This window comes from Amblyomma americanum, chromosome 3 (assembly GCF_052857255.1).
Source record: "Amblyomma americanum isolate KBUSLIRL-KWMA chromosome 3, ASM5285725v1, whole genome shotgun sequence".
Lineage (NCBI taxonomy): Eukaryota > Metazoa > Arthropoda > Arachnida > Ixodida > Ixodidae > Amblyomma > Amblyomma americanum.
This window is the reverse complement of record NC_135499.1, coordinates 170,473,352-170,484,663: the sequence shown is the minus strand read 5'-3', so window position 1 is coordinate 170,484,663 and position 11,312 is coordinate 170,473,352. Positions and strand designations below refer to the sequence as shown.

General features: G+C 46.9%; 1 protein-coding gene across 1 annotated transcript in view; it reads right to left on the bottom strand.

The window, feature by feature from the left end:
• Positions 1-2,261: 2,261 nt before the first annotated feature.
• Positions 2,262-11,312, bottom strand: part of LOC144124252 (uncharacterized) — a 61,284-nt gene continuing 52,233 nt past the window's right edge. The window contains exons 18-23 of the mRNA XM_077656894.1: positions 10,993-11,122; positions 6,808-6,932; positions 6,006-6,220; positions 4,991-5,172; positions 3,874-4,088; positions 2,262-2,524 (exon numbers count right to left, since the gene is read on the bottom strand). Coding sequence (XP_077513020.1) covers positions 2,410-2,524; positions 3,874-4,088; positions 4,991-5,172; positions 6,006-6,220; positions 6,808-6,932; positions 10,993-11,122 — 982 coding nt within the window. The 3' untranslated portion in view covers positions 2,262-2,409. The remainder of the gene's footprint in view (positions 2,525-3,873; positions 4,089-4,990; positions 5,173-6,005; positions 6,221-6,807; positions 6,933-10,992; positions 11,123-11,312) is intronic.

Below are 11,312 nucleotides of genomic sequence, written 5' to 3'. Positions count from 1 at the left end.
GCACAGTCGATTAATTAGTTTAGACTGGCTAGCTAGCTTTTTAAATATTAACTTCTTGTTCACAGCAAGGTACCATCAGAGTCATTTTTTCTTCAAGCTCTAAAAGATAGCGCGAGAAATCCAAATACACAACAGTGGTGCTACTTGGGCGCAACAGATGCAAATTCGCTTATCGTATATCCCGCGCCCAATGCAAACACTAAACTCATGGGGGACTCGTTTACCTGGAACGCCTCGTGTATTGCCAAATGAAATAAAACCGTCATCCGCTCTACGTTCCTTGGCAGCGGGCGCTTTTCGGGGCGCAAGACATGTGCTTCTAACGGCGGAGAAAAGGAAAAAAAAAAGTGGGGGGGGGGGGGCTTCTTTTCTTGCGCCCGGTGGTGGTGGTGGAAACTTTATTAGAAACAGGGGAGTTTAGGACGCGCAGGTCCTTGGGCACCCGCGCGGCCCCACTGCACTCAAAGGTTCATGTCCCGGAGGCTCATGACGCTGGCAGCCCGGCCTGTGGCGATCGCTTGCTTGGTCGGGTCCTGGGAGCCCGCGCACCCACGCACCGCCGAAGCCGCGACGCTCGCCAGCGCCATCTGTCGCTCGCAGCAAGCAAGCCGTGGGTCACGTGAGGCGAGCTCGCGCTGTGACTGGCACGTTTTTTGTGGGGTGGGGCTCCATCGTCGCCGCTCGACGGAAACGTAGAGCAGGGCCCAGCGGCGCCGGTCGCCCGATTTGGGGTGGAAACCGGTCCAAAATCATCCGCTTCGCCGGCGACGGAGGTGACGGAGGAAGCGAAAAACCGGCTTTGAGAATGTGGCCTAACGTGTTAGTGCCGCATGCGCGTTACGTCGCAGTATAACAGAGCCTTAAGGTATGTCTTCTCCCGCCCGGCGTATTGGAACGGTACGACATTTGCGCAGGGTACAACACTTTTCCTCGGACGATGGCTTGAATATCCAAAGGGGGAGCCGGCCCGCAGTGTGCTGCGATGGCACGGGTTCTCAATAAGTCAGTTAAATTATTCCTGCGTACGGGTACAGCCATACGTTGTCTGCGGCCACCTGAATGTAAAATGAACAAAGGTCTTTTTTTCTTTCTCTTTTCGTCAGATAAGCGTCTGTCGTAACAGATGCGTACTTGTCTTAACGGAAACAGCATCAGGCATTTTTAGAGCTACGAAAGCGCGGTTACCCTCAGTGGTGGGGCCCAACAATATATTCTGATTTACGACATCGCTGACAATGCTGTGCCAAAAAAGCTCTCTTCTAACTTCAAAGGCCTATTTTTAAAAATTGTGTAAAGTCTTATGTGAAGCACCCTGTATATGTGACTTAATCTCGACATACTATAGTCTGCTGCCTTTGCGCGTTCCGCGCTATCTTCTTTCATTGTCTGCCGTCGCGCAAGTTTATGGAAAACTGAGGCGACAGCAGAACTGGGGGCATCCTCCATATCAGTCCAGTAGGCCTTTTTCAAGGGAAAGAACCCGACAGCCAAAAACTTCATGTCTGTACCCCTTTAAGAGCTGCGCAGTAAAACAACTGGCTTTTTCGGAACTTCTTGTAATGTAATTTAAGAAACTGAACATGAAAGATACCCACGCAAGCTTCATGCTAACCGTCATAAAACACCCATGCCAAAGTCCAGATTACAAGACGTCCAGTCCATGGAGGGAACGCCCAGAAGAAACAACAACATTCTCTAATACGAACCTTTTAACCTAATTAAAAACACCTGAGTGTTTATTTTTCCACCTTCCGGAGTTGATACCGAGATTATATTGGTTTCGCCCGCCGCAACTAGACATTTCGGTTGCTTAGGGTACATTCGAGTTTTTTTTTTAACAAAAACAACGAGGTTTTTTTTCTATCTGAGGAAAATGAAAGGCAGTCATTACATTAATCTACACCGCCTTATGAGATTCTTTTCGCAAATGAAAACTATTTTTCTTTCCAATCATCGCTAACTCCTTCATAAAAGCAGGAAAAGACACAGTATACGTCACGAACCATTTATTGAGATTGCACGCACTTCGTACAGAAGGGAGGTGCCTTCAGCTGCGAAGATTTCGTACACAGGCAGGTTGAAAAAGGTCGCCGCTCCATTTGATAGTGCTTTTCGTGCCTCATTAAACAGCTTACTAAGATTCTGCACTCTGCCCGCGTTTTACAACCATGTTGAGATCCCATTTGGCGGGAAAAGAGTGAAGCTGGATAAAGGCACTGCATCAAAGTCCCGTTCAGGTTCTATCTAGCCCTGTCCGGAGTCAACGCGCAATTTACTAGCAGAGACATTGGCGCATTGTATTCTGGGTCTGCGGTGATGTGAAGGGCCTTTTCAGCGCTGCGATGTGGTCTCGTGATGGAGTAGACGCCAGCCATTGCAGAGTGCAGTGACTTTGCAGAGACAGTGTCTTCACCTGACGTTGTTGTAAATAGTGGCGATCACTGACTCATCGTTCTCGAATCCTTTGTTAACCTTTGGCTGTGCAGTCACTGGCATCTTCCTGTGGAACGGCAAGATGCTGCGCCTGCAGGTAGGAATAAGGAGCCACAAGAAAAAAAACGATGCAGTTAGACGACTGCGTTACCCTCGGTAAAGCTGTCGTCGAGCCATAGTTGATAGGTGTCATGCTGGCCTTATCCATCAACGTGGGGCACTAGTATTCATTACAAACAAGCAATACATCTTCACTAACATGATACTATTCGGGAATATCTTCGTACCGTTCCTCTACCTAACAGGTCTCTCACTACACCCTGGCTGGCTGCATTTCAATACATTCCTCATTCCTGCTTGTTGTTCTACCGTCTCCACCCTACCCCTTCGATGCCCAATCTCCCTGAACGCGAATAACCTTTTCTCCTGCTGCGTTGCCATTCAATCCCTCCTTATCTATACACCTCTCGCCCAACGTGGCAGGCCTAGCCTGGTGCCAGCGGACTGACTAACTCACCTTGGTCACTCTGGCGCTACGTCCTTGACGCTTAGTGCTCGCTTCCAAAAAACTTTTTCCTATCTGGACTATATGGATTGGTAATGCGGCAAGCTGGGTTTCAACTAACACGGCTTTAACCATGACGGAAGCCAAAAGGCACCGAAAACAAAGAGCATAGGGGATGTATTTTTTTATTTGTAGTTTTCACCAATGGGAGGTTAGTACAAGCAGAAGACAAAACAACGATGTTCCACCGGTGGCATCCGAAACCACGACATCCGAATTTCGTGTCCGGTGCTCTACCAACTGAGCTACGGCGGCGGCTGTCCAATCTTCTGCAAACTGTTCAGTTAGTTTATCGAGGCCTCGAATCTGGCAGACTTGGTGGCATAGGTAGCATAAGAGGGTTCTCCCACTGAGTCGCACAGCTTCTGCCCTCACCGTTCGACCACGTTCCTACGTGGCACTGGCGGTAATACAGGACGTTCGACGTCCGCCGCTATGGACGAGGGTGGCGCTTGTGAACACTCTCAAGGTTCGGTTACACTACACTTAGTGCACTGAAAGTAGAAGATTGGACAGCCGTCGCCGTAGCTCATTTGGTAAAGCGCGGGCGCAAAATTCGGAGGTCGTGGGTTCGAATCCCACCGGCGGCACGTGGATGTTTTTCTCCTGCTTTCATTAATCTCCCATTGATAAAAACTACAAATACAAAAATACATCCCCTATGCTCCTTGGTTTTGGTTACTGTTGGCTTCCGTCATGTACGCCTTTAACCAGCTCTCCCCAGCGGTCAAGTTTAACTTTTGGTCTAGTTGTTTTAAAGCGTGAGGTATTAGTGCTCGCTTGTAGGTGACTCGTTTGTCCAAAACTGGCCCACGGAAAACTAACCTGGATAAAAGTGACCTCGTTCCAAAAAAAAATAATAATGAGGTGCGCACCTTTTCCCAAACTGCGGCTCCTGCGCAGGTGCCTCGGTGCCACCGGAGAACAGTGGGCAAAAGCACAGGCCCTGATCACGACCGAAGCGCTCGCCGTCCTCGATGGTCTGCGGCATGGCGGTCCCTACCGTCTCTGGCAACATGAACAGCAGCACGCTGGCCACCAACGCGAAGCAGCCCATCACCAGCATGGGAAGATACTCGTCCATCTCAGCCTGGGAAAAAGGTAAAAAATGTTGAAGGTGAATGGATGTGAAGGTCACCGTGCGTCACTGACGTGAATTTAGAGGAGTAACGGATTGAACGAGGCCGTTCGCCGACGTGGGCAATCTACTGTCGGGAACAAAAGTCTCCAGGACACGCGAAGATATATGTGTGTGCACAGTTTCCATGGTTTCCAACGATGACGTCATTTCATTGCCACGTGGGACAGAAAAGGAGCCCGGATTTTATCCCCATCAATGAGGTTTTGAGGAGCCAGTTATGAACAAAGTTATTTGCCTCAACTGCCGCGCACCCGTCCCGGGGACTTTAGTCTTCGATATTGCATTTGAAGATACAGCGAGCCTTCACTGCAGCAAAACAGAAGCTAAGGGCCACAGGCATTTTTAACGCTCTAAGCCAGGTCTCCCAAGCAGCTGCTATTTTTGACTGGGGGAGAAAGACTGTGTCGCTTGGCTCTTGCAGATAAACTTGCGAACCACCCGCTGACCGTGTGATCTAGCCTCGTTCTCCCAAAAGCAAGCTTCATTTGCAGTTGAAGCCAGCACACCAAGAGTTGCTACGCCAAGATGCACTATTACACCAGCACCACCCGGCTCTTATAAACATGCGAAGAGTACGTGGAGGGTTCACTATCCCGTTGACCATTAGACCACGTACGCGGCAGAGGTCGATGCCCTGAGGGAAGAAAGGCAGTCAGGCACACGCAGAACAAAACCATTTCCACTGGTTTACGGGGCCAAAGATGGTCACTGAATTGCTATGCAGCATTACGAACAAGCAATACAGTTTTAGTGCTAGCTGGTATCTTTAGTGGGAGGCTACCGCGTGCTGCTTCTGTAAGGAAGTGAGTACGCAGTACGAAAGGAGCCCTTGCATCTGCGGGAGTCCGTACCAAGGAGGCGACCTGGGCGCCGAGCAGGCCGCCTACGTCCCCGAGTAGCCTCTGCAGCAGCACGGCGCGGCCGCGAATGACGGTGGGGAACACCTCCGATGCCACCTGGTAGGTGATGTTGTAGCCGCCAGCGAACGACATGATGAGCATCGTCGCCATTACGAGCGTCCATGTGTTAGACACTGCAAGCAGAGAACCAGAAGCGGCAGCAGAATAAGACGGCATGCAGTAGCGTCCAACGGACAGTACAACCTGGAACTTGAAGAGAGATTAGCACCATTCAGTACATACGTGGCCTCAGAGATTACCATTCCCTCCTAGACATGTGCAAGAGCATTAGAAAAGCCTTGAAACTCTCATATGCCTAAAGTTCACATTTCTTTTTATTGAAGAGTAAATAAGTAGCCTTAATTTGGCGCATTTACTTTCCACTCCATGGAAATGCTATTAAACCATTACAGAAACCAAGCAGTTTTCAGCCCTGAAATCGACGCTGGCGCCTCTTGTAAAGGCTTTGTTCGGGAAGTTTCACGACCAGTAAAGCTATCGATCTAGCGACCCTGGCAATATTAACTGTGCATTCTAGACTCGTTCAGCTGGTGCGGAATAAAACTGGCCAACATGATAATAATAATAATTGGTTTTTTGGGGGAAAGGAAATGGCGCAGTATCTGTCTCATATATCGTTGGACACCTGAACCGCGCCGCAAGGGAAGAGATAAAGGAGGGAGTGAAAGAAGTAAGGAAGAAGAGGTGCCGTAGTGGAGGGCTCCGGAATAATTTCGACTACCTGGGGATCTTTAACGTGCACTGACATCGCACAGCACACTGGCGCCTTAGCGTTTTTCCTCCATAAAAACGCAGCCGCCGCGGTCGGGTTCGAACCCGGGAACTCCGGATCAGTAGTCGAGCGCCCTAACCACTGAGCCACCGCGGCGGGGCTGGCCAACATGGCGATTACGCTAGAGAGCACGACATGCAGCTTGTGATCACGCCATGAAATATGGCTCCTCACCGGTTCTGACCAGCCACATGGTGAGGCAGACCGTCCCGCCAATGAGCATGAAGACGGAGTTGGGCCAACGCCGCCCCAGAGTATCCAGCAGAGAGATGCAGATGAGGTTCACGGGAAATTCGAAAGCAATGGCGATCGAGAAAGTTGAGTATATGTTCAGGCCAAGCCGCCCCAGTTCCAGGGTCGTTACGTTGTAGCACATGCTGATCAAGAACCTGAAAGCGACACAGCAATTTACAACTAAGAATGTGATGTGGGTCTCGCTGTTGGGGAAAGGCAATTTTTAGGCGCGTTTTGTGCCATTGCAACGCATACATGTAAATAAAATAGACTGGTTCCGTTTTATAATCTTATAAACAGCTGCAGAATAAATGTTTTCTTCTTCACGTCAGAAACGACGAATTGGCTCTGGCCATAGAAAATCAGCAAGTTACTGACTTACTTTCTGTGACAATTTTAGATCAGATTTAATATGGTAAAAACAGGTGATGGAGACGTACACAACTGAACCGACACTGAACGTGTTAAATGCCATCTCTATGCGTCGTCCACTGCGAACAAAAATTGTGATTATTAACTCAGATATTTCCCTATTAGGTGTTAAGTTCTGCGTGAATGCATCCTCTAAAGGAAAGCTGCGCATGTTTATGCCAGATCATCTTTCAAAGAATTCAAGTTGCAATAAGGAAACATGAAAATCTACAATCTTCGCATTGGGTTTGCCTATAATTCATTATCCCTAGCACCAAACAAAAATCAATACGATACCGCAAGATTGTTGTACTTGAACATCCGTACGTACCAGCTGAGGTAGATAAGCACTGTAATTTTACGGATGTTTGGTGACTTGAGCATTAGCGCAGTGCCCTCCCAGAAGCTTGGGGCCTTCTCAACGGCTGCATGCGCCTGCACGTCGCTGGCAGTTTTCTGCGAGAAAGGCGAGGAGAAACAGGAAGAAACAGAAAGATGCATGGAATTAAGCCTGAGGACATCATCATCATCATCAGATTCATGGACTTGGCTCGCTTTTCAGTGGATGTGCACGTGGAGCTTTAGTCTTATGTGGTATTGAGCGTCGTGCTGTTCTGCGAGTGGAACTGTTATTTGTTCGCTGTCTGAATTTTGGCGCCGTTGACACTAACTCTGGTAGTTTCTAAATGACTACGAGCATGTCCGAAAAACGCCGGATCAACGTAACATAGAGCTGCGCAATGTCTCACGGAGCTTTCAGCACATTTCATCACGCTCATCGATCATACACTGTAAACACAAATACACCTATATGGGAGTAAAAGGGGACTAAACTGTCCTCTAGCGCATACCCTTTTATAAAAGGGTGTGCGCTAGAGGTTAGCTTTACACCATTTTTACTCCTTTTGTTTAGAGTGTATACTATTCAAAACACAAGACAATGAGTTAGACTTCAGCGGAACATGCATAACCAAGAAGAACCAACCTATGGTCCGTTCGCGTAACAGAACGGATTCAAAGCGGAGGAAGACGTAGCCAGGGGTTGCAAGAGATCACCTGGGAAGAAGAAATTACGGTGGCTGCACCTGGCGCAGGACAGGCTTAAGTGGAGATCATGGCGATTTCCCTTTGTTTTACAGTGGACATAAATAACCAAGATGATGATGATGCTTTATTTTTGTACGCACCATAATAAGTTAGCACTACAAGACCTCACGCTTCCAATTTTAGGATTTTTATCCTTTTCCGACAGCTCTTTTCACGTGTACTCTAATATGAGGACAGGTACAGTCTTGCTCAAAAGTCCTAACCCCACAGCATTCAGCTGCTGCGAAATAAATATTCGTACAATGCTGCGTGTAGCGGATCATTCGAAAAACAAGTCAAGCAGGAACTTTCTCTACCGCAAAGAAGAAACCTTGTGCTATAATTTCAATGTCATTCGGTCTTTAATAGTGCCATAATGGCTCTGTTGTGCGGCTGAAGCAAAAAGCCTTTGGCCTTAAGAGTTTTGACCAAGGCTGTACGTGTAATAGGCTGGCTTATTTAGCCTATTCGTGCAATTATTTTTACACAATATCGCGGAAAATCTTCAATTACGCATATTTTTGAATAGTTGGTCGATATTTTTGGAATATGATCAACATAAACCATTTCTATTAGGAAAACGCAAAACAGTGAGTGTTCTACCCTGTAGCGACCATTTGCTTCCTTGACAGCTGATGCTGATGGTCAATTGCACCTACCAAATAAGTCGTTACTGGCTGTGACTGCTACGTTACTGAAAAATTTTACGCTGCCACCAAACTGAGAACGAATAACTTGTGGTACATCTGGAAGATCTATGCTGGTATATGCTTTTAACATAATTGATTGCGCAGCACCGCTTATTGGTTGCTCTTAAAAGGGGTCGAAACGCGTTTCCAGCAGCCAAACGAGCCTTGCATCGATAGCCCGATCGATGCATGGTGTTCGGCCCGTTTCACATGCTGAGACTAGAACAAAAACGGTCGGCCTAGTCGGTGACGCCGCAGTCCGATTTTCGGTCAGTGCTTTCACATGCTACGCTTAACTAGCGAATTGGTTCGGAGGGACAGGCAAGGTTGCGTTGTCGGCAACCTAAGATTAAACGCCACATAAACACAACACGAAATGTTTTGATGATGTTATCACCATCGTATTTTTAGAAGAAAAGCAATATTTTTCATGTTTTGAATAGAATAAATAGATTTTCTTCCACCGTGGCAACAGCTCCCACGTGACCCCACGTCGCACGCCGTCTCGGCGCTCCCCATTGGTCAGTCGCAGAGCGAACACACCGAGGCTGCGACTGAATGCCAACCGGACGGAACTCAATCGCAAGCCGTCTGCGGCTAGGCCTACTGCCCTCCCCAGTCGTAGACCGACTGAATTCGCAGTGTCGCAGGCGAAAGTCGCATGCATATGAAACGGCCTTATTATGGCAGACTTGCCCAGAAAAAAAAGCCGCTAAAAGATATAAATACATTTTAGTTGTAAAATTCACTCGTATTTTGACATTCGGCTGTGCCCCTTCTGGGCAAATTGTTGGCCAGATTACAAGAGACGTAAGCAGAGCTACTCTTGAATACCGTCTACACAAAACAAAAGAAACAATGTTCGAGATGGGAGCCTTAGTCCACTAATCAATGTTTAGAGAAGAGGGCTTGTCTGCGCCTATGCAACTTTTCGACAAATCGTCATGTCGAAACGTTGGCAAGCCGTCTGAAGCTCCCTTCCCGAACCTTGTTCATTTAGTTTTGTTTCGCCAAGAATCCCATCTTCACACCTTATGCAAACCGTTGAGTCCCTTATAGTTATTCAGAATGCGGCACCTGTTTACATGGATTTAATTTTCAAAATGCGGATTTAACTGTCTGAAAAAAAAAATGGTCAGCCCGGGGAATGTTCCGGGAAAAGACGTGCAAGGAATGGTACTTTTTAATGAAGCCATGGTCATCTGCTCTCGAAAAACAGTAGACCTGGGAAGAATGTAATCAAATAACCGCTGAGCTTAACGCTGAAACTTCTGCCACTGCTTTTGGGCGCCGCCATGTTAATTCGGTCTTGCTAAGCATGACGTTTAGGTATGTCATATAAGCCGTGGAAAATAAATGCAGTTGTTGCGCACCACACCTTGCCCTGTCGCTCCTATTAGTACCCAACCATCCCGTAAAAGGAATAAGTTTGTTTCGCTGTCGCATATGGAACACAATTGTTTCTTGGAATTTATGTTGGAAAGCTACCAATAAAAGTTAAATCATTCCTTAAGACAAAAGTTGTAGCAGCATAGCGCTAAACTAACATCTGTGTATTGCGCACTTGAAAAAGTGGTCGCCAACTATTCAATGTCACGAAGATTCTCTTTTCATTATCTATTACTGCTTTTTGTTTATACTGACATAGATAACAGTGGAAACAAAATAAATTGCGAGATTTGCAGTCTAGCGTTTCCCTTTTCAGTCGAAATGTAGCTGCGAGCTGCTAATGTAATCCGGACGATGCCGGCCCTCTATTTTAAAATTTTCGCTATTACGCACTGCAAGGTTTTACGCAGTACGAATAGTGGGGCCCTAAGCTTGTTTTATCTCATTCTAAAGGACGAGCCGTTGTAGATTGAAGCATTTTACTGTGGGTTGGTCAAGAGCGGCTGTCGGACGCAGCGGCGGCTTCAAATCTGTTGACCGAGCCCGTAACCCGAGCCGCTTGAGAAGCCATGCTGCGCAGTGCGCTTCGGCGATTCTCTGGGCGCTTTTCTCCGCAGAGAGCAAAGAGAGCGCCAGCGCACCCGGCTTAGTTGCGTGCAAGCATCCGGTGGCCTTCCGGCACTCCATACCTCTCGGCTGCTAACGCCAGTCATCTCCCGCTGATTAATGCGCTAAGCTTAGCTCTACCATTTATTATTATTATTATTATTATTATTATTATTATTATTATTATTATTATTATTATTATTATTATTATTATTATTATTATTATTATTATTATTATTATTATTATTATTATTATTATTCGTTTTAGCTAGAATCTGTTCAGAAGGCGCTTCGATTTTATAGATGCAACATGCCGTTAAAGATCAACAACCCAAGAGAGGTCTGGGAATGGAAAGTCCCTTAATTACATCAAGCTACGATTTCCTACACATCTGAAACCAAGCCGAATAACAAAATGTTGAAACTTTATTAGTCTAAACGGACAATATTATAGCGAAATTGATGCAGCTAAAACTGTAGAATGCTTCTTATGAGGCATACTTTTGTTCTTGGGACTTAATTCTGCAGAATAAGGGTCAATTAGGCTAGGCTCAAGGTAACTTTTTGAAACACCTAGGAAACGCAAGGGGTTTAAATACCCCGCAGTTCCTTTCAAATTTACTTTCATGACGTCTTGGCTACTGTTTATGTAAGCGGCGTAGCGGAGAGGCGGGGCCCGAGATAAAACACTACAAACGAGTTTGTTGCACATGGATTTCCGCTCAGCTGCAGCGCGATCCGCTCACCCTGAGCAGCTTGTCCAACTGTTCCTCAGAGATGTCCTTGCCGTTGATGCGAGCAATCCTCTGGAGGATAACGAGGGCTTCCTGTTTCCTATTCACGGACAACAGCCAGCTGGAGGATTCTGGAACCCACCTAACATAGGAAAAAGTAGGATCAATTAAGCAATTTTGATTAACACGGACTGAATGCATGTGCCTACAGCTGATATGCCCAATGTGCTGATGGGGCCTACTATAGATGTGCCTATAGTACCTAGGTGAAGTTCTGCGCTTTTTTGAATAAAAGAGAAGATTTCATTTAACCCCCGTCTACTTGTGTTGCG